The following is a 19,593-nucleotide window of genomic DNA, read 5'->3' on the forward strand; positions in this document are numbered from 1 at the left end:
GGTTAATTTATAGGTGCCCACTAGATCTGATCGAATAAAGTTTCCAGTACCACTTGATATACCCAAAAACTCGTTTCTCGATGTCGTCACTATCGTGGTATAGTACTATTAGTAGATTAGATTAATGTTTATGTAGTGTGTTTCTTGAGTTAACCAATAACATCACCTACTTTTTAAAAATTGGTTTTATTAGGTCTGTGACTGTCAGAAAACTAAACTACTCGTTTTGCTCGTATTGTTAATAATAGACAAAAAGAGATGAATATTTGTGTATAGTAAAATAGTCTAATAGATTTTGCAAGTGACCAAAAAAAAGTATCAAACATAAGTCATGCTCTGTTCTTTGTTCAATAAAGCCTTAAAAAAAAACAAGAGTTTCAGTTCAGGCATCTTTGGATGGAGTTGCAGAGTCTTGTGATGGCTTCCATTGTTGTGGAGTCTGAGCTTTCTTGATAGAGAGTGCATGAATCTCCTTCATTTCTTCTTCAAGTGCAGCATTCACCATACGGTGCCTCTCCAGCAATCTCTTCCCTTCAAACTGTTCAGAGACAACCTCTATCTCAAAACTCGCCCCACATCTGCAAAAGAGAAAAACAGTTTAGCTACAATGTTTAAGAAGCAAGAGATTACACCCTAAGCTAGAGATTTAAGATGTATGATTATAGGAAAATCATGTACTTACCCTCCAGATATGTCAATGACTTCCTGGTACACAAACAAAAACAAACAATGTTCAGTAATACATTCCACAAGAAGATCAAACTTTTGAACATATATTTATAGAGAATCAAATGAGAACAATTGAAAACAGAAATAGATTGATATTGGAGTAACTTCAATCTTCAAATGTAGTAAAGCCGGGCTATAAGAGACAGCTGTTGTACTACTTGACTGCTAAGAAAAAGCTAACCTAACAACGAAATTATACATATCATTGCACTAGAAACACCCTTGGATCTGGTTTATGAGTTCTAATTTCCCGAATTTAAACATGACACATGTAAATTTCTCGAATAAGAACACTCAGCTCCTAGGTTGCTCATACAAAATCATCAGATCCTGAGTTCATACCACACTGTATCAAAATTACACCTAAACTACTCAAAACATACACACCTTTTCTCTTCTGTTTAAGAGAACATAGTGATGATGGTTAATTTCAAACGATGGCTAAGACTACAAAACAAAACATACTACCCCCTCTTTATGGTCCAAATATTAAAGTTCATGGTTTGATACACAAGTGCGCAGTTCAAAAATCTCAACTTTCGCAAAATTTGGCAGACCCATCTGAAGATAATTCACTCAGGCGATTAGGGTTTCTAATTTTCCCCCAAAATTTTCAAACAAAAGACAGAAACCATCCATATATGATATACGCACAGACAACAAAAATTCGAAAGAAGACGCAATCAAAGAGATGAAATCGAAAGAGAACAAAGCAATTCGAAGAAAACTCACGAGATGAATAGGCTTAAGTTTCGAAGTCAATGAAGCTTCCACTTGCTCCTTCGTCACCATCTCTCTCTGCTCAGCTCTCCCAAACAACGTCTCAAATCCCTAATTACTACTCATCGAATTAGAATACTAAAACCGTTCGCTGTTTGGTTTTGGTTTAGCGGAAAGTACGGTTTACTTTGGTTAAATCTTTCAATTGGGATTTAATCCGGTTCTCGACAAATAAAAATAAGTAACTAGGGTTTAAGCAAAAGTGCTTTCCTCTTACTTCACTTCGTCTTCTTCCTCACTCCTAAAACCCTCAAAAAAAGTCTCTCCATTTTTTATCACCGGAAGCAGTAATCATCACTTCTCCCACCATGAAGTTGAGATCTCTACTCTTTCGCCTCTCTTCTTCTTCCTCCACAACCCAATCTCCCCATCGAACCATCGCTTTTCTCATCACTAACCTTCATTCCTCTCCATACTCCACCACCTCCAACTCCGGATCCAGATCCAACCATTCTACTTCAACACGTCCTCAACACGACGAAGAGTCTCGATCCGTTAGGGTTCCGGTCTGGTGGGACTTCCAAGACTGTCCTTTACCGGTTGGAGCCAACGTCTACAAAGTAGCACAATCCATCACATCAGCTATCAGAAACAGCGGAATCAAAGGTCCTATCACCATCACTGCCTTCGGTGACGTCTTACAACTCCCGAGACCAACCCAAGACGCTCTCTCCGCTACTGGAATCATTCTCAGTCATGTCCCTAACGGTGGTAAGAACAGTAACACTGATAGATCTTTGATTACTGATCTTATGTGTTGGGTTTCTCAGAATCCACCACCAGCTCATCTTTTGCTAATCTCTAGCGATAAGGAGTTCGCGAGTGTGTTGCATAGATTGAGGATGAGCAATTACAATATCTTGCTTGCGAGTAAGTCATCAGCTCCTGGTGTTTTGTGTAGTGCTGCTTCGATTATGTGGGATTGGGATAAGTTGATTAAAGGAGAGTGTGTTATTGGTAAGCATTTTAATCAGCCTCCTGATGGTCCTTATAACTCTTGGTATGGTCACTATAGGATTCCTCTTCTTGACCCTTTTGCTATTGCAACTACCACCACTGAGCAGTCGTCTAGTGTGAAAGTTGAAGAAGTGTCTGAGTCTTCGAATTCTGTTAATCTTCGTCCCATTCCTAAAGAAGTTGTTGACAAGATTCGTATGGTATTGAGTTTATATCCCAAGGGGACGCCTATTACAGAACTACGAGCTGAGTTGATTAAGAGTAACGTTGCTATTGATAAAGATTTCTATGGACATAAGAAGTTTTCTAGGTTTTTACTATCTATGCCAGATGTTGTTAAGGTTACTGCAGCAAGTGACGGTTTGTTTATTGTTCGTGCTGTCGCCAAGAAGACGACTCCTACGCTACTTGATTCTGGTTCTGGTTTGGCTACTGGTGTTGATCAGAATGTTAAAGAGAAGGAAACTGCTAATGCTTCGTCGCCAAGAATAGTTAGCAGTGCTGCTGAGAAAAGAAGAGATGAGTCACTTGGAAAGAAGCAGGAAAGTGGAACGGAGAATGGTAAACATGTCAAAGAGAAAGCACCAGAGAGTTGTCACGAGCCTATTCTGGTCAGCACGAAAGACGTTAAGTCAGATGACAAACCCGTGGAGACGAATCAAGTGGCTCTTATTGTGGGGAGTGATTCTTCCATGGAAGACGGCTTTTTTCAGAAGCTAAAAAGACTATGGTATGGTTCATCTGAGATGGAATCAGAGCATCAGCATCTCCTAGAAGATAAAAGTGTTTCTGGAAGTGGAGATAGAGACAAAGGGGATAAGGACTTGAAGTCATCAAGTCAGGGAACTGATCCCATGTCTCAAATCTCACCTCCTTTCGTTTCTGAGTCTGTGGAGGAGGTAAAAGTAGGAACTGATGAAGTAGGCAGTAAAGATAAAGATGCAAGTCCAGGCTTTTTAGGTCGCCTTTTCAAGAGTTTCAAGTTTTGGGGAGAGAGCCCTGTGTCTAGCAAAGATTCTACTGGTAATCAGGAGCTGGTCAATGTTGAGTCTCAAGTACACGACATGTTTGCGAAAGAGTCTTTCTGGAGTGATGTTGAATCTTTCATTAATTCTCCAAGAGGCTTTGCTATAGTATCTCACTCAAGGACAAGGTGCGTACAATCTCTTCCCTCCTGATTTGGCAGGAGTATGAATTAGTATATTGTGTAAATCTATTTTAGGTTTAGTACAATTACAGTTTGTTCCTGGATTAGCCTTTCATTAACGGTGTGTGTCATTTCTTAACCTGGTCAGGGAGGTGATGGCTAAGAATCTGCAGGAGGAGGGGCCTTCGTGTCTCAGACAGCTTGATGAATCAAGCATGCTTCATTTAGTTACCTTACTAATATCACATAAGAAATTGATTGAGGAAGACCCCTCTTCTTCCCTACCATTCAGAATCATCAAAGGATCTACCCCTGGCCACCGTCATGCTTCAAACGGTTTGAGCTCAATATTCTCGGATATTTCAAAATCACAGCCGCAGAAACAAGATGGTGCGAAAAGAGGCAAGAACGTTGCTCATGCTGGTGTTTCTGTTGGTTCTATGGACCAAAAGCAGCTGGAAAGATACAAAAGTAATGCAGTTGCAGATTGTCAGAAGCTGTTAAAGAAGATAACAGAGGAAAAGCCTGAAGGGTATAACCTGATTCGTTTCAGGAAAGACTTCTTAGAGGAATACGGGTACCATTTAGCTGTTGACAAGCTCGGTCACGAGAGCCTACAGTCTTTGATTCAAGTAATGCCTGGAGTGAAAATAACATCTGGATACATTCTTCCTTCAGCTCCTTCACCAAATGCCAAGTCAAAAGAAGATAATTCGGACTTTTTATTCGAAGAACTCGGTCCAGTTTCTGAAGCAACAACCAACCACCAGACGACCAAAAAGCTTCCAGTGTATGAACCATCTCTCTCAGATGATGAAGAAGACTCTGGTCCAGAGAGAGATAACCAGGAGAAGAAGAAACAAGAGATGATGAATAGAGAAGGTAAAGAGAGCTCGTTATTGCAAATCCTGGATTCTTATTACACAAACAAAGATGAGGAATTTAAGAAGGAGAAATCAGAGGAGAGAAAGCTTGTAAGCAGCAGTAGAAAGCAAAAGCCTCCAAAGACATATTCTTTTGTTAAAGATTCAGAAGTCTAGCGAGTCAGAGACCATTGTAATTAGTAGAAGCATGTTTTAGGTTTGGTCTATGGACTATGGTAAACCGAATCCGGTTGAGTCGAAATAAAATCAGATTGGTTCAAACTCTCATATTACACAGTTTAGTAGCAGATCGCATTGCGTAAAGTTGTTGATTAGATTTTTTGTTTTGGTGGTTTCCTTTATTAAATATGGCAATGTTAAGGTATAAAGCATGGAATAAAAAACAAAAAATGTACTTCCTCTGTTTCATAATATAAGATGTTTAGAGAATTATTTTTGTTTCATAATATAGGATGTTTCTAACTTTCTATGCAACTTTTAAATTAATTTTATATTTTATATTATGCAATCTTGGATATGACTGGTTAAATTTTTTAAAAGTAATTTTTTCTTAATACGTGTGTTTCTACTAAAACATCCTATATTTTGAAACGGAGAGAGTATAAAGCATGGAGCTTATTTAAACATCATCATTTGATAAAGCGATGATGACATGCTTTTTGGTTATAAGTTAGGTATTGAACAGTTACAAATAAACAAATTAAAAAGTAGTATAATAGTTTATTGTTGACTGTTTATAAAGTTCTCTGAAACTAAAATGAAAATTTTGGTGGGGGTTTCAACTTTCATTTTTGTACTAACAGTATCATATTTACTACTAGTTCTTTTCAAGTTTTAACTTTCATTTTTGTACCAATAGTATCATGTTTACTAATTCTTTCCAAGTTTTAATTTTTTTTTTTCTGAAAGATGTAGTGAAGTTTTAAGTAAATAAGTAGTAAAACAAAAGTGATCAATGAAACTGTGGTGGTGGTGGTGTACATGTGATGTGGAGTTGCTTGGTGGATTATCTTTGTCACTTGAGTCTTCTCAATGGACACACACACTCAATTAAAAATACACATCAATAAAAAAAAGTACTTTCAAATTTGGATAAAGAAAAGAAAAATTTGATCTATTATTTTAAGAGCAATCTTGTCTTGTTCCCTTGAAATATATACCAATATTAAGTAGCATTAAAAGCCTATGTATACATATTTTAATACAATGATTAAACACATACAGCTCATGCGTATCCACAATGATTCGGTCAAAAAGATACTAAAAATGTGTCTCCCTTCATCATCAACCAATGCCATTACGGGTCTCTAGGCTATAGTAATTAGTAATACCAAAGTCAAAAAACTAATTGTTCATTTTTTGTTTTCATCTGCTTTCTTGAATCTGAAAGATAAACTCGACGTAGTAAAATAATGGAATCACTTAGCTAAATATTTTATTTCTGGGTACTCTATCGTAAAACTAAAAAATCACTTTACAAGACTGACCCGTTAATTAGAAATTAAATTTACATTGACTGTAACTGACATATATATAAAAACTTCCTTCAAACCGTGAATCTGCAAGAAAAGAAACATTAAAAAGGTCAAATCTTTTAATAAAATTGGCATTAAACAAAAGAATCAGTTGCTATAAGAAAAATCAATCTAATTGTTTTAAAAGAGCTAGATTTTATGCACATCACTGTCTAAAAAAACAAAAATACAAATTGATTTTTTTCGAATCTATTATTAATAAAAATCCAAGAAAATTATGTTCTTTATCAGAAAAGAAAGAAAAAAAATTATCGAAGTAACAACAAAATAGAAAACAAGTGTACCCACCAACTCAATTCCAAATTCTTGAAACATTTTTTTTTTTTTAGAATTCACTGTCTTCTTGTGTGTCTCAAAAACAGAGCTTTTGTTCTCTGTCTCTTTTTTCTTTTTTGAATCTTCTTCCTCCTTTCACTTAACTCTCTCTCTCTCCCTCTCTCATCATTTTTTCAATCTACCAGTGTCTACCACCACCTTGAGAACTACCGCCTTTTCTTGGAAAAAATCCACCTTTCTTAGGTTTTGGGATCTCATGAATGTCCATCACCTGTATAGTCCTTTGCTTTTTAGCTGGCATTCAAAAACATAGACACCACTCAGGAAACGATCCAATCAAGTTTAAAAATGTCTGAAACTAAAACAGAAGGAAGTTTTAAAAAACCATTCTCGGCGTGTCTGTAGTTTTGTTGTAGCCTTTTCCGTGCTGTGTCGAAATCAACTTCTTTATGCTCTTTGTCCCTCTGCAATAACCAAAACCATATTGATCACACCTGACATAGTATTAAAAGTCTTTTTAACATTTGATATTAGGATCTTGTATGGCAATGTACCTGCATGTTTTGTTGAGATGGAGAAGGACGAGAAGGTTTAGCTGGAGACGGAGATTCTCTCCTAGGTGGAGGAGCAGCAGCAGCAGCAGCAGCAACAGGTCTTGGTTTTCTCTCTGGTTCGGTAATGTTACTGTTCCTGCTCGAACCTGAAGATCCATCTGTCGAAAACAGAACAAGGAATAAGCTTTACTGATTACAAAATGGTGAAATGATCCAAATCTTGTAGTCACTGTTCAATAACTTACTATGAGGAACCGGTGAATATCCGAAATCAGGCACCTGCCACAGAAGAAAAACGATAACAACTGAAGCTCAATGACTAAAACAAAAGTTGAAAAGCGTCTCGGTGTTTTACCTGTTGGCGATTACTGTTATGGAGAGCTTTCTGCACGGGTGAGTCCTCATCGGCTACAATGAACAGATTTGATTGTTCTGAGATTGATAAGAATGATGCTTGTTCTGAGAGATTCAGAGTTTGTTTATTATCTCTTTACCTATCAAACTCGGAGGTTCAAGATCACCAGGCTGGTTAAATTTGACCCATTCATCTACAGTTTCCTTCCATTTTCTGCAGAGACAAAGAAGTAAAAGAGTTGAATTTAGAAATAAAGATAGGTTGAATAATAATGAGCAGTGTCTTCTGAATTGGATCGTAACTTGACAAGCTGTTTAGCTAATCTCCGAACATTGTTCGATGGATGCTTCCGAACTCGATTCACATGCCTCCCAATATCAGTTTCCTAACGTGACCATTAAAATTTCAAAAACTATCAAACAAAATGAAGAATCAATCAAAGAGTGTATTACTCATCGTATAAGATTCAAAGCTATTAGTACTACCTGAAGAGCTTGGAATGTTATGTCCATGTCTTCCAGGTTCTGAAGCAACTCAACCAAAGCATCTTCAGACTGAAACCAAACCACAAACAAAAACAATTCATCAGTCTTCAAAACTGTAATCAAATCAAGATCCAAGTGAAAGAACATTAATAGCAAACCAGATCAGGATCTTCAAGTCTCTCCTTGATATCAAGAATACTCTTCTGCTCATCATCAAACAAACCAGCAAACGGATCGAAATCATCATCGTCTTCACCATTACCAGATTTCTCTCTTACTTCTTCTTCCTCTCCTGCTACTGCTACTGCTGCTTCTCCTTCTTCTTCTTCTTCCTCCTCCGTCTCCTCATGAATCCTCCCATTAACCCTACCACCAACCGCCGCCTCGTTAACGCTACCGCCGCCACCGAAATCGCAGTTTCTACACTTATTGGCCATGGAAGTCGCGTAGAGACGCTCGACGATGTTATCTCTCCGTCGCTTCAACTCTTGACCGTAGTCAAGAGACGCAACGAGAATCGCCGTATCTATAAATGTCCAAACATCAACACCTGCGTTATCCATAACCGATCGGAAATCATCCAAATCCATTACCGCCGGCAACGAAACCTTTCTCTTGGTTACTTCTAATAAAAGAAATCACAAAACAGAGCAAATCGAATTGGTGGTATTTACAGAACCAGATCTAAAAGATGAATTCGATTCATCGGAATCGTGAAGAAGAACCAAAGAAAAAGTTTTTAGGATTCTCAATACGTTTCAAAAGATAAAGATGAAAACAAAAAACGTAAGAATCAGATTGGTAAATCCAGATTGAAAAGAAAAGGAAGACCCTTTCAAGCTTTTTGATGAAGCTTTTTACTGTTACGAGGAAGAGAGAAGAAGAAGAGAGGGTAAAAAACAGAAACAGAGGTCTTCTTCTCACATAAGATCAAACAAGGAAATGGCAAATTAGAAAAAAAAAAAAAAAAGGAAGAAGAAAGGGAATATTCCAAATTTGAGGCTTTAGAATTTGGTTTGGGGGGGGGGGGTTATTGCTTTTTCTCTCATTCTTCTGCAAGTTTTTTTTTTGGTTTGGGTCTGTTAATAATATTTTTATTAATATTATTTATTCAGACAGAACCAATCACAAGTAAAATGAAAGTTTAAGACAAAAAGTAAAAAGAAGTAAACAGAAAATGGGATGAATGACCAAAGCAAAGCAAGTTGGTTTGTTGTGGTTGGGGAGATGAACAGAGAAGGTTAGAGAGAGAGAAGTGAGTGTTTTTTTCAATAATGGCGTTTACTTTTTTAGTTTCTTTTTTAATTGGAGAGAAAACATTTACATGTTTCGACATTTTCGTTAATGGGCCTATAAGTTTTGGGTCCATAAGAAATTAATTAGTACTGTATTCCCATTGTTTTTTTAATAAACAGAAACCACAGAAAAGGGAAAAAACAAAAAGGTAACAAAAACTACAAAAAAAAAAAAAGGAAAACTACAATTAATGGAAAATTTACATAACGAAGATGTCTATAAATATAGATGACCTATCTAGTTGCTCTTTATAAGAAAGTTATTGAGCAATAAGTTGTTTTGGGAACGTCCTGTTGCTTATTTGTTTGATTCTTACGAGATAGATAGATTAGTCAGGGATCGATCAAAGAATTGCTGAGAAGTACGAACGAAACGAGCATCGTTGGCGCTATGACGACGTCTCTTCTTCAAGTCCTTTTACCTCCGGTGAAATCAACCGCTACGGCGTTTTACGATCATTCAAACGATCCGTGGTTCAAGTACCGTTCCATGGAATCTGAGGCGAAAAGATTCTCTGGTGCCATCGTAAAACCAGTACCTGCTTACATGAATCGGCAAGGTTTTCGTCCCGATCATCAGGGTTTTGGAGATGGTGGTGCATTCCCTGAGATTCATGTCTCTCAGTACCCTCTTGGCATGGGTAAGAATAGATCCAACAAGACTCTGCCTGTTACCCTGGATGCTCAGGGAAACGTGGTCTTCGACGCGGTTGTGAGGCAGCAGAGTGAGATTTCTAAAAAGATTGTTTACTCTCGACCTTACGATGTTATTCCCAAGATTCTGAAAAACGAAGAAGACCTGTTGGTTGATGATGAGGAACTGAAGAAGCAGATACATGAGACTGCTGAAGAAACAAAAGCTGCCATTGAGAAGATTGTGAATGCGAGGCTGAGAACATCACAACCTAGTAATGTAACCAAGGCATCGAGTGACTCAGCGTACATCAAGTATAAGCCATCCCAACAATCTGCAGCGTTCAACTCCGGTGCTAGAGAGAGGATCGTGAGGATGGTGGAGATGCCTGTAGATCCCCTTGATTTACCAAAGTTCAAGCACAAGCGAGTTCCCAAAGCTTCTGGTTCTCCGCCTGTTCCAGTCCTGCATTCACCTCCGAGGCCCGTTACTATCAAGGACAGACAAGACTGGAACATCCCTCCTTGCATCTCCAACTGGAAAAACCAGAAAGGTTATACAATCCCCCTTGAAAAACGCCTTGCCGCTGATGGAAGGGGCCTGGAAGAGGCTCAGGTAAGTGATGACTTTGCCAAGTTGACAGAGGCGCTCTATGTAGCTGAGCAGAAAGCTAGGGAGGCTGTTTCAGTGCGGGCCAAGGTTCAGAAGGAGATGGTGATGAAGGAGAAGGAAAGAAAAGAGCAGGAGCTGAGGGATCTTGCCCAAAAGGCTCGGCGCGAGAGGGCTGAGGCTGCAGTAACAATATCTAGCGAGAGTGTTGAACGACCAGGAGGCGATTGTGAGACGGAAAGAAAACAGAGGGATAAGATTCGAGAAGAGCGTCGTAAGGAAAGAGAGAGGGAGAGAAGGTTGGAAACCGCGGGGGGTAAGAAGAGCAAGATCACAAGGGACAGTGAGCGTGATATCACTGAGAAGGTTGCGCTTGGAATGGCAACTGTTGGAGGCAGAGGTGTTGAAGTCATGTACGATCAACGGCTGTTTAACCAAGACAAGGGCATGGACTCGGGTTTTGCCATTGATGACCAATACAACGTATATGACAAAACATTATTCACGGCGAAGCCCACTCTCTCGACGCTGTACAAGCCAAAGAAGGATGTGGATGATGAAATGTATCACGAGCAGCTCCAGAAGAAGCCCATGAACACTGACAAGTTCAAACCAGACAAAGCATTCACCGGTGCGGGGAAGAGAGAACGACCTCTTGAGTTTGACAAGGAAGCTGAGGAAGATCCTTTCGGTCTTGCACAGTGGGCGTGTAATCTGAAGAAAGGTAAGAAACATTTAGGGTCTGGATCAGGAACTATGAGAGCAAGTGGTGGTGGATGTAGCTCTTCGGAGGAGGATTACTATGGTGGTTCTGCTCGGACCAAGATCAATTTCGAACGTTTTCCTAGGCAGTAATTGTTTGCTTCATTGTTAATATTGTTTTACTTAATTTGTTTGTTTGCAGGACACTCTGTTTTAAAGGTTTTCGAGTCTATTATTTCTGCTCTTCTTTTCATATACTGATCGTATTTCGTATTTAACAAGCTTTCAGGTCAATTTCAGACATTTTCTTCTAATAATCCTCAATCCTCGTGGTGTTTTAATTGCTTCTTAAGACATCTGGACCTAGCACAAGAAGCTCAATTTCGATCTGGCATAAGCAGTCATTATATATCGCCTTCAATGAGCCAGCTTGAGATAGAAGAATTGTAAGAGGCATGAAATTAGCCTAACAAGATTTATCAACTCCAGGGCCCTCTTACATAAGTGGCTTTTGCTCACGTGAGTTCCTATCCAATTCATGTCATGGGAATTTACAGTAATATACACATGTAACCTTATGCTGACATCTGTAGCTTTCCATCTGTCTTGCTTTCTGATGCAATTTCATGCTTAACGCCAGGGGACTTGCTTCTGTCTTTGAAGTACTTGCTGGTTTGGTCTCTGCAATAGTGGACAGTATTTCAAGACCGTCGTTGTGGGGTATACCGGTGGACTTAGCTTCCATGTTGCCATTCTCTGATGCATACTTCCCTTTCCAGTGTCAATTTCTGAGAATCTTGGCTGGTCCTCTCACCTTTAAGTCTCTCCTAATGTTAGCTCATACCGTCAGTAAACCATCTGCTGTTCCTGGGCAACAAGGACAGGATGCTTATTGTAAGCCTACTCCGATAAAATTTCAAGCATTAGATGACAAAACAGAATGGTGGTAACTTTACATGAAAATAGAAAGTAGAAACTAGCAAGTAGCAAATATATGTAGTAGTAGCAAATATATGTAGTAGTTACCTAGACTAAAAGATGACTGTAAACCACATCTAGACTAGAAGTTAGTCTTCTTAATCTCTGTAAATTCGTAGGGATATGGGGGGCACCAAAATGCAAACAAAAAAAGAATTAACTTGACCCTGGATTCATTTGATGATCTATTGACGAATACTATAAAAATAGAAGTAGGTAGAGAGGTCTGAATTTTAGTGACTTGCGGTTCGACCTGGCGATGAGATAGCCTTTCCTTATGCTCTTAAAGCCACTAGACCAAAGAAACTTTTGATAAAATTGGGCCGAATTTTGTATCTAATATATACGGCCGCAAGCTAATGCTTCATTGGCTTGGCCTAATGCTTCATTGGCTTGGCCTATGGGCCAGCTCTGTACACAAAAAAACAACATGAAGAAACTTCACTTTTTCTTCAGATACAACTGCATTTAAAATGCAACTTTAGCAAATAAGATTTGAAGTTGAGAACTATTTATAAGCATGCCATTATAATGCCATTATAATTAAAACATTTTGAAAAAATCAAATAACCATAAAATTAATTACTCAAATCTTAATCAATAGACCAAACAAGAAAATGGTAATATTTGGATATGGCAACAATACCCAACCGAAAATTTAGCTACTCTGATGCCACAAAATTAGAACTTAAAATCATAATATCATTTATTGGAATGAATATTCTTAGTTTATGAAAACCATATTTAAAAAAAATCAAACAAGAAAATCTTTTATTACTTCGAAATTTCTTTTGAAGATATTCTATCAACATTGTTAACTTCGATTCTTAATCTAATAATACTATTATTATTTATTCACACAGAACCAAACCAATCACAAGTAAAATGAAAGTTTAAGACAAAAAATAAAAGAAGAAAACAGAAAATGGGATTTGCTTTATTGATGAGATGAGGGGATGGATGCTCTTCTTGCCCCTAGACAGAGCAAAACAAAGCAAAGCAAGTTGGTTTGTTGTGGTTGGGAAGATGAACAGCTAGAGAGATGTTAAAGAGAGAAGTGAGTGTTTTTTTTTTCAATAACAGCGTTTGGTTTTTTTAGTTTCTTTTTTAATTGGAGAGAAAAATGAAAATTAATAAGCAATAATCTAAGTTTTACATAAATGTTTGATATTAACAAGACAATTTATGTGCAGTGTAGTGTAGTGGCTAAAAATGTTTTTTTTTTAATTTTATAAATGAATAACTTTTTATGGTCTAGATAAATAGAAAAGATAGTCATAAAAAACTGGTTTTGAAACCGCGATTTTAATTTTATCGACAAACTTTTCACATAATTTTTCCTATTTCTAGATTTCAAATATGACTCTCTCACAAGCCAACAAGTATTATTTTTGTTTGTTTGAAATATGCGCATATATAGTTCAAGTTTCAAGATGTTTAATTGGTTAAAACAAGGGATTATACTCACGATTAAAGTAAAATACTATTACCATTTAAACATTTTAAGTGGAGTATAATTTAATCACACCCCATAAATATTTGGGGATTAGTCTAGTAGTTTCCACTATTAACCCATTTTTATTAGTATAAATATAAGTTTAATAGTTTCATAATTAATTTATAAATATAATGGGCCTAAAACTACATTATACCTCATTAAAAAAAACCACACATTGACAAAAAAGCCCATTAACCAACAAAAATAATAAAAAGACTCGTACGAACATTTTTTTGTAAACAATTCTTCAACAAAAAAAAAAAATGTACTGTATAAACAATTAAAAAAAAGAAAAAAAAAAACCCTAAATAAAATGATACAGTTCTCTTCTTTCTCTTTCGCTTGTTAAATCAAGCTTTTGGCCTCCGCTTCAATTTTACTTGTTTCCAGATTTTTGTTTCTTAAATCAACTCGTAACGGTCGCAGTGTCTAACCCTGGGCGACTCACAGTCCCATCATAATCTTCGTGTTTTGGTGTTGTCGGCAAATTCCTCTTTCACTGGTTCCTTTTTTACAAATGGTATTCTACGGATTGTGCCTTTGTTTTACTCTGGGTTCTTGTTAATTCTATAGCACTGACTCTCTATTTAAAGATTTCGAAATACAGATATGATTATAATTGTGGTTGTATCTTTTATACCTGCTTTGTGGTTCTTTGTCAAGGATGAATTTAGAGATGCTATATTGCAACGAGCTCCAATTGAAAGCTTTGCCCTCAAGACTGTTCAAGAGTTTATACAACCTCAGGTTAGTTCTTGTAATCCAGCTAGCATAGTTTTCATTCAGTAAAATGTTCCCATTCCTATTTGTAGATCGCTAAATCTGTGTTACTTCTTACTTGATCTTATAATCTCTGAGCAGAAACAAACAAAGTTGGCTCAAGATGAAAACCAAATGCTTGAAAACATGCTCCGGACTTTACTACAGGAGCTAGTGGTCTGTTGGTTTCTCCACTTGTATGCATATATGCTTGTTGATTTAGTTTCTGTGTGGATTTATCTTTGTGTGTTTGGGGTTTCAGGCTGCTGCTGCGCAATCAGGAGAACAAATTATGCAGTATGGTCAGTTGATTGATGATGATGATGATGATCAAAATATACATGGCCAGATTCCTCATCTTCTAGGTTAGCAATTTATTTCAAAGCAATTATAAAACATCTTATTCTCTTGTAGTCTATTGTGTCTATTGCTTACTTTCTCGTGCTTGATTGTTGTTGACTACTTTTCTTCAATTGGTTTTGTTAGATGTGGTGCTTTATCTTTGTGAGAAGGAGCATGTTGAAGGTGGCATGATATTCCAGCTCTTGGAGGATTTGACGGAAATGTCTACTATGAAAAACTGTAAAGATGTTTTTGGTTATATTGAAAGCAAACAAGATATATTGGGCAAGGTATGTCTTTGATGAGATGTAAATTTTCCTCTGTGTGTATGAGTATCTTGTATTTTTGACTTGGATGTTGCAATTATCTGCAGCAAGAGCTTTTTGCGCGCGGAAAACTTGTTATGTTGAGGACTTGTAACCAACTTCTCCGCCGACTCTCAAAGGTTTGTTATCTGCATCCCTTTTCTATTTCCCTTTTTCGAACTTAGCGTAAGTCATAATCTGCTTTTCCAGCTGTATAACACATCCACTCGTTGTTTTTTTCCTTTTCTGTTTTCACAATCTGGCAAACAGGCCAATGACGTGGTATTCTGTGGAAGAATCCTCATGTTCTTGGCTCACTTTTTTCCTTTATCTGAGCGATCAGGTAAGAATGGTGTCTCATAATTTATTGCATATATGACCCTTTGGTATGTGAATTGTTAGAAGTTGTGTAACGTTTACTTACTTGAGTTATTCTTACAGCCGTGAACATAAAGGGCGTTTTTAATACATCTAACGAAACCAAATATGAAAAAGATCCTCCAAATGGCAAGTAATTTTTTTTAACTATTGCTTTCTGGTCCTTTATCCATTACTTACTTATTTTGTCTATTGCTTCTCAGGCATTTCTGTAGATTTCAACTTCTATAAGACATTTTGGAGTTTACAGGTGCGTTTTAGTTAAAGGAACTTTGTAGGGAACTTTGCTGCTCCTTTATCATTAGGGTTGTCTCATAGAAGTATAGAACTTGTGTTTGCTTATCGTACATAATCATTACTGGAGATAGCATCTCAGTTTTCCTTTTGTTTAGTTAGTTTATTGAGGTACTGCTCCCTTTATTGAGAATTATGTTATATTTCCAGGAGTATTTCTGTAATCCCGCTTCTCTTACTTCTGCATCTACCAAGTGGCAGAAATTTTCATCTAGTTTGGCGGTACGTGCTCCCTCATGTTTTTGGCTATAAGCTTTACATGGTCTCTTACATATGTATATGCATAGACAAGTCATGCCGGCGGTAGTGGGAAATTTTCTTAGACCTTGTATCTTGAACTGCTTGTGTAGGTTGTATTAAACACCTTTGACGCACAACCACTAAGCGAAGAAGAGGGAGAAGCTAATAGTTTGGAGGAAGACGCAGCAACTTTTAATATAAAGTACTTAACTAGTAGTAAATTAATGGGTTTAGAGGTAAGTATGATGTGGATGCTCACAAGCACATGCACATATTCTATATCTCTATGTGTAAGAATGTATATAACACATTGACATACAAACTTCTGAACGTAGCAGTTTACACACTTTTTCTTCTTGTGGCCACAGTTAAAGGATTCGAGTTTCCGACGACATATTCTTCTCCAGTGCCTCATACTGTTTGATTATCTGAGGGTAAATCTCTCAAGAATTGCACGTTGAATTACTCTCTCTGGTATCTTGGTATAACTGAGTCCTTGTTTTCTATTAGGCACCAGGGAAGAACGACAAAGATCTGCCATCTGAAACCATGGTTAGTGTTTTGCTTGTTCAATGGGAAAATGTTCTCTTGCTTTGCTTTAAAGGTTGACAAACCTGGCTTATATTTGAGTTTTTGGGGGTTTATGCATACTCACTCAAAAGTATGGTTTATCTTTTCGGCCTAAAAGGAAGAGCTTAAGTCCTGTGAGGATCGCGTAAAGAAATTGCTTGAGATCACTCCGCCTAAAGGGAAAGAATTCCTCCGTGCTGTTGAGCATATATTGGAGCGCGAAAAGAATTGGGTATGTGTGCTGCTTTCTCTCTTACTTGCTGCATGATTTTTCTGGCGTGAAGCGGAGGGTTGTTAAGTGATTTCTACAATATATACAATAACAGGTCTGGTGGAAACGTGATGGATGCCCACCATTTGAAAAGCAACCGATAGAAAAGAACTCACCTAATGCAGGGCAAAAGAAACGGTATGGGAAAACACCATTAGACTTTACTTTTATTAATGTAATCACATGCCTTGGTGGTGTCAGCCATTAGACATTTAGCATACATTAGGTGCAACAAATTGATAACGTTTTCCCCGTGGTGATCTCTAAGTCAATTGTCCCTTGAAGAGATAAGCAACTAAGAAATCTAATATGAAGAGTATTAAGGCTCCATATGTGTTACATTTTGCTTTTTACAGGAGGCAAAGATGGAGAATGGGGAATAAAGAACTCTCCCAACTTTGGAGATGGGCAGATCAAAATCCGGTATGTGTTATATCATCTCTGTTTGTTGATCTTGATGCCACATGCTATTCCACTTCCTTTCTCGACCGATTCTGTCTCTACAATAATTTTATCTCTGATGGCATGACCGATCAACATATTTTCTCTCTACAGAATGCTTTGACTGATTCTCAACGTGTCCGAACCCCTGCTATTGCAGACTACTGGAAACCATTAGCAGAAGATGTGAGCTAACGTATTGCTTTATTATTCACAAACAACATTTCAAAAATAATTAAAAAATGTCTAATTAGTCCACCTGGTGTTTTACTAAAAATTTCAGATGGACCCGTCAGCTGGCATCGAAGATGAGTACCATCATAAAAACAACAGAGTTAGTTACTTGCTTTGCCTTACAACTTTATTTATAAGATGCTTTATTGAATCAGTCTCATGGCAGATTATTTTTACTGTTTTGATAGGTTTACTGCTGGAAAGGTCTTCGGTTTGCAGCTCGGCAAGACCTGGAAGGATTTTCGAGGGTAAAACGTGCTTTAAGTTCAATTTCTCAGTGCTCTATATGATTGGTTTTGAACTTTTGTCTTTGTTTCCCTACAGTTTACTGATTTTGGAATCGAAGGAGTTGTCCCTGTTGAACTATTGCCACCTGAGGTCCGCTCCAAATATCAAGCTAAACCGAACGAAAAAGCGAAACGAGCGAAGAAAGAAGAAACCAAAGGTGGATCTCAGGAAGCAGAGGGAAACCAGATTGGTGTTTCTAATAGTGAAGCTGAAGCTGAAGCTGAAGGAGGAAGAGGCGAAGCAGAGGCGATGGAAAGTGATGCTATTGCAGACACTCCTACACCTGAGGAACAACAAAGACTCGGTGGTTCTGACACAGACAATGGTCAAGAGGCTGGTCAAATCGAAGACGCAGAGTCAGAAGAAGCTGGTTTGATGGACGCTGATCTTAATCATCCTCCTATGCCTGTCTCGTGAGTAAACTTTCAGTTTTTTCACTCCCTTTCTTCAGTGGTGAATCAATTGGATATGATGTCACAATGTGTTGATGTTTATCAAACTGTGAGCAAAGTATTATTCTAAATATGTTTTGTATTAGTGCGATCATAAAGCTTACAGCATGTTTTTCATTTCGTTCAATAAAAAAGACAATTGATATATCGGAGTTGATCGAAAATTTATAATATACTTCATATGTTTGCTTTGGGTTGGTAATGCAGCTCGTTCTGATGTGTGTATACTACTAAACTGTACAAGTGTGTAATCCTAGCGATCAGAATCTTCTCATCTATTATTCATGTTTACTAAGATACTGGATTAGACAAGATATTAGAAAAAGTAGTTTTTATACTACACTCATACAATTATAATTTTACGTAATTTATCGTCTTAAGTGTAACACTTGATACATATTCACAGCTAATATACATTGGACTCAATCGCAATCGAGAGTAATAAGTACACACTTATAATCAAAACAAGAAAATCAATTACTAAAGGGACCTAAAGCTAGAAGTGTCACTATACGCTATCAACTCAAACTTTATGTTTTGCCATCAATTTTTTAGTATATAAATGAGTGGTTTTTAGACATGTCACGATAAACACCACACCGATCTTCATGTAATAATAAGTTCATTTGTTCATTCGGTTTCTACCAATACCATACCTATATATTTTAATCATACTCCAACTTGTACTACATATATTTCGCCATCTAATCTAGATATAGTTCTCCACACCCGTTGGCAAATGATTCGATATTGGTCATGAATTACCAAATATTATCATTCAAACATACATTAGTCATCATAATATATCAAATAATACGTGAAAAGAATATCAGTTCACGTTAGGGAATTGATTAGTAAATCTGATTTGTTTATATTACCACGTACCTCCAAATCTCCAATCATTGATTGAAAAAGAAGATAATAGTATATTACTATTGTTTAGTCGTTGTCAATGCCAAAACAAATCACCCTTATATATTTACCTCGAACACTATTGAAGTGGTGGCTGCACTGTCATCAGGTAAGATCACCGTTGTCGTATAAGTCGTTGCACTGTTATGACATAAAAAAAAGTCGACTCATATTGAATCATGGGGCACCGACACTTGCTAATTTGTCTGAAAGAGCATGTGGCCCAAGCATTTGGAAAAAGAAACAGTGCACATATTAGCTTTCTATTCATAGATAATTAGATATATATAAACAAACACACTTATTAGCTAATATTTTTCATACATACAAAAGATATGAAGCCACGACTTTATTGGTACATAAAAAAGCTTTCTTTTTTAAAATAAAATATAGAATTGTCGGCAAATGTATACGTAAGGATTCATATATATATGATGTGATCTGAGATTCTCAATAATTTGCACAATGTTTTCCTATTGAACATAGATATTTGGGGGGGGGGGGGGGGGTCAACAGTACATTAAATTAGATAAGCAAACAGGAGAAAAAACAAATGGGACATAAAATGGTGGGTGAAGCCAAATTTAATTCCTTATATCTATCTAGGCAAGAGTTAGTGAATAGAAGAATTATAAATTTAATTATGTATGCAAGAGGGTAAAGGGAATGAACTCATGAAGCAAAGAAAG

The 19,593-nt window shown here is 37.1% G+C and overlaps 5 protein-coding genes across 7 annotated transcripts; 3 read left to right on the forward strand and 2 right to left on the reverse strand.

The window, feature by feature from the left end:
• Positions 1–265: 265 nt before the first annotated feature.
• On the reverse strand, positions 266–1,709 carry LOC104769174 (protein BOLA2). The gene is made up of 3 exons (XM_010493324.3): positions 1,462–1,709; positions 683–705; positions 266–578 (listed from the first exon to the last, which is right to left on the reverse strand). The coding sequence occupies exons 1-3, from the start codon at positions 1,519–1,521 to the stop codon at positions 383–385; spliced, it is 279 nt and encodes a 92-aa protein (XP_010491626.1). The 5' UTR covers positions 1,522–1,709; the 3' UTR covers positions 266–382.
• On the forward strand, positions 1,679–4,758 carry LOC104769175 (uncharacterized). The gene is made up of 2 exons (XM_010493325.3): positions 1,679–3,619; positions 3,762–4,758. Exons 1-2 carry the CDS (start codon positions 1,818–1,820, stop codon positions 4,651–4,653), a joined length of 2,694 nt encoding a protein of 897 aa, XP_010491627.1. The 5' UTR covers positions 1,679–1,817; the 3' UTR covers positions 4,654–4,758.
• Positions 4,759–5,907: 1,149 nt separating this feature from the next.
• LOC104769176 (putative mediator of RNA polymerase II transcription subunit 26c) lies at positions 5,908–8,999 on the reverse strand. Of its 2 annotated transcripts, XR_015593026.1 has the most exons (10): positions 7,861–8,999; positions 7,703–7,771; positions 7,520–7,602; positions 7,357–7,430; positions 7,218–7,270; positions 7,108–7,141; positions 6,863–7,020; positions 6,694–6,772; positions 6,321–6,602; positions 5,908–6,056 (listed from the first exon to the last, which is right to left on the reverse strand). XR_015593026.1 is itself a non-coding variant. In XM_010493326.3 (9 exons), the coding sequence occupies exons 1-9, from the start codon at positions 8,290–8,292 to the stop codon at positions 6,487–6,489; spliced, it is 1,098 nt and encodes a 365-aa protein (XP_010491628.1). In that variant the 5' UTR covers positions 8,293–8,999; the 3' UTR covers positions 6,297–6,486. The 2 variants fall into 2 exon arrangements, 1 of the variants encoding a protein (XP_010491628.1); XM_010493326.3 differs by lacking the exon at positions 5,908–6,056 and having other exon boundaries at positions 6,297–6,602.
• Positions 9,000–9,218: 219 nt separating this feature from the next.
• On the forward strand, positions 9,219–12,106 carry LOC104772179 (SNW/SKI-interacting protein-like). Of its 2 annotated transcripts, XR_015593960.1 has the most exons (3): positions 9,219–10,964; positions 11,232–11,461; positions 11,583–12,106. XR_015593960.1 is itself a non-coding variant. In XM_010496822.3 (1 exon), the coding sequence occupies exon 1, from the start codon at positions 9,389–9,391 to the stop codon at positions 11,093–11,095; it is 1,707 nt and encodes a 568-aa protein (XP_010495124.2). In that variant the 5' UTR covers positions 9,350–9,388; the 3' UTR covers positions 11,096–11,218. The 2 variants fall into 2 exon arrangements, 1 of the variants encoding a protein (XP_010495124.2); XM_010496822.3 differs by lacking the exons at positions 11,232–11,461; positions 11,583–12,106 and having other exon boundaries at positions 9,350–11,218.
• A 1,548-nt stretch (positions 12,107–13,654) lies between these two features.
• LOC104769177 (THO complex subunit 1) lies at positions 13,655–18,139 on the forward strand. Its single transcript, XM_087505261.1, has 20 exons — positions 13,655–13,938; positions 14,082–14,165; positions 14,280–14,354; positions 14,440–14,542; positions 14,664–14,809; positions 14,893–14,964; positions 15,095–15,167; positions 15,266–15,331; positions 15,406–15,452; positions 15,647–15,718; positions 15,847–15,972; positions 16,105–16,170; positions 16,247–16,288; positions 16,425–16,538; positions 16,633–16,715; positions 16,934–17,000; positions 17,133–17,204; positions 17,302–17,352; positions 17,441–17,500; positions 17,577–18,139. The coding sequence occupies exons 1-20, from the start codon at positions 13,936–13,938 to the stop codon at positions 17,955–17,957; spliced, it is 1,803 nt and encodes a 600-aa protein (XP_087361387.1). The 5' UTR covers positions 13,655–13,935; the 3' UTR covers positions 17,958–18,139.
• Positions 18,140–19,593: the final 1,454 nt, after the last annotated feature.

Source organism: Camelina sativa, chromosome 20 (genome assembly GCF_030686135.1).
Source record: "Camelina sativa cultivar CO46 ecotype springtype chromosome 20, ASM3068613v1".
NCBI lineage: Eukaryota > Viridiplantae > Streptophyta > Magnoliopsida > Brassicales > Brassicaceae > Camelina > Camelina sativa.

What these genes read in the sequence shown, in the direction of transcription:
- LOC104769175 (XM_010493325.3), top strand. Translation starts at nt 1,818, where the DNA reads ATGAAGTTGAGATCTCTACTCTTTCGCCTCTCTTCTTCTTCCTCCACA. An exon ending in GTATCTCACTCAAGGACAAG is followed by an intron (nt 3,620 to 3,761) that starts GTGCGTACAATC and finishes TAACCTGGTCAG; the next exon opens with GGAGGTGATGGCTAAGAATC.
- LOC104769176 (XM_010493326.3), bottom strand. Translation starts at nt 8,292, where the DNA reads ATGGATTTGGATGATTTCCGATCGGTTATGGATAACGCAGGTGTTGAT. An exon ending in GACTTGAAGATCCTGATCTG is followed by an intron (nt 7,772 to 7,860) that starts GTTTGCTATTAA and finishes GTTTGGTTTCAG; the next exon opens with TCTGAAGATGCTTTGGTTGA. An exon ending in ATAACAGTAATCGCCAACAG is followed by an intron (nt 7,142 to 7,217) that starts GTAAAACACCGA and finishes CTTCTGTGGCAG; the next exon opens with GTGCCTGATTTCGGATATTC.
- LOC104769177 (XM_087505261.1), top strand. An exon ending in AACAAGATATATTGGGCAAG is followed by an intron (nt 14,810 to 14,892) that starts GTATGTCTTTGA and finishes AATTATCTGCAG; the next exon opens with CAAGAGCTTTTTGCGCGCGG. An exon ending in ACCTGGAAGGATTTTCGAGG is followed by an intron (nt 17,501 to 17,576) that starts GTAAAACGTGCT and finishes GTTTCCCTACAG; the next exon opens with TTTACTGATTTTGGAATCGA.
- LOC104772179 (XM_010496822.3), top strand. Translation starts at nt 9,389, where the DNA reads ATGACGACGTCTCTTCTTCAAGTCCTTTTACCTCCGGTGAAATCAACC.
- LOC104769174 (XM_010493324.3), bottom strand. Translation starts at nt 1,521, where the DNA reads ATGGTGACGAAGGAGCAAGTGGAAGCTTCATTGACTTCGAAACTTAAG. An exon ending in AACTTAAGCCTATTCATCTC is followed by an intron (nt 706 to 1,461) that starts GTGAGTTTTCTT and finishes TTTGTGTACCAG; the next exon opens with GAAGTCATTGACATATCTGG. An exon ending in GTCATTGACATATCTGGAGG is followed by an intron (nt 579 to 682) that starts GTAAGTACATGA and finishes TCTCTTTTGCAG; the next exon opens with ATGTGGGGCGAGTTTTGAGA.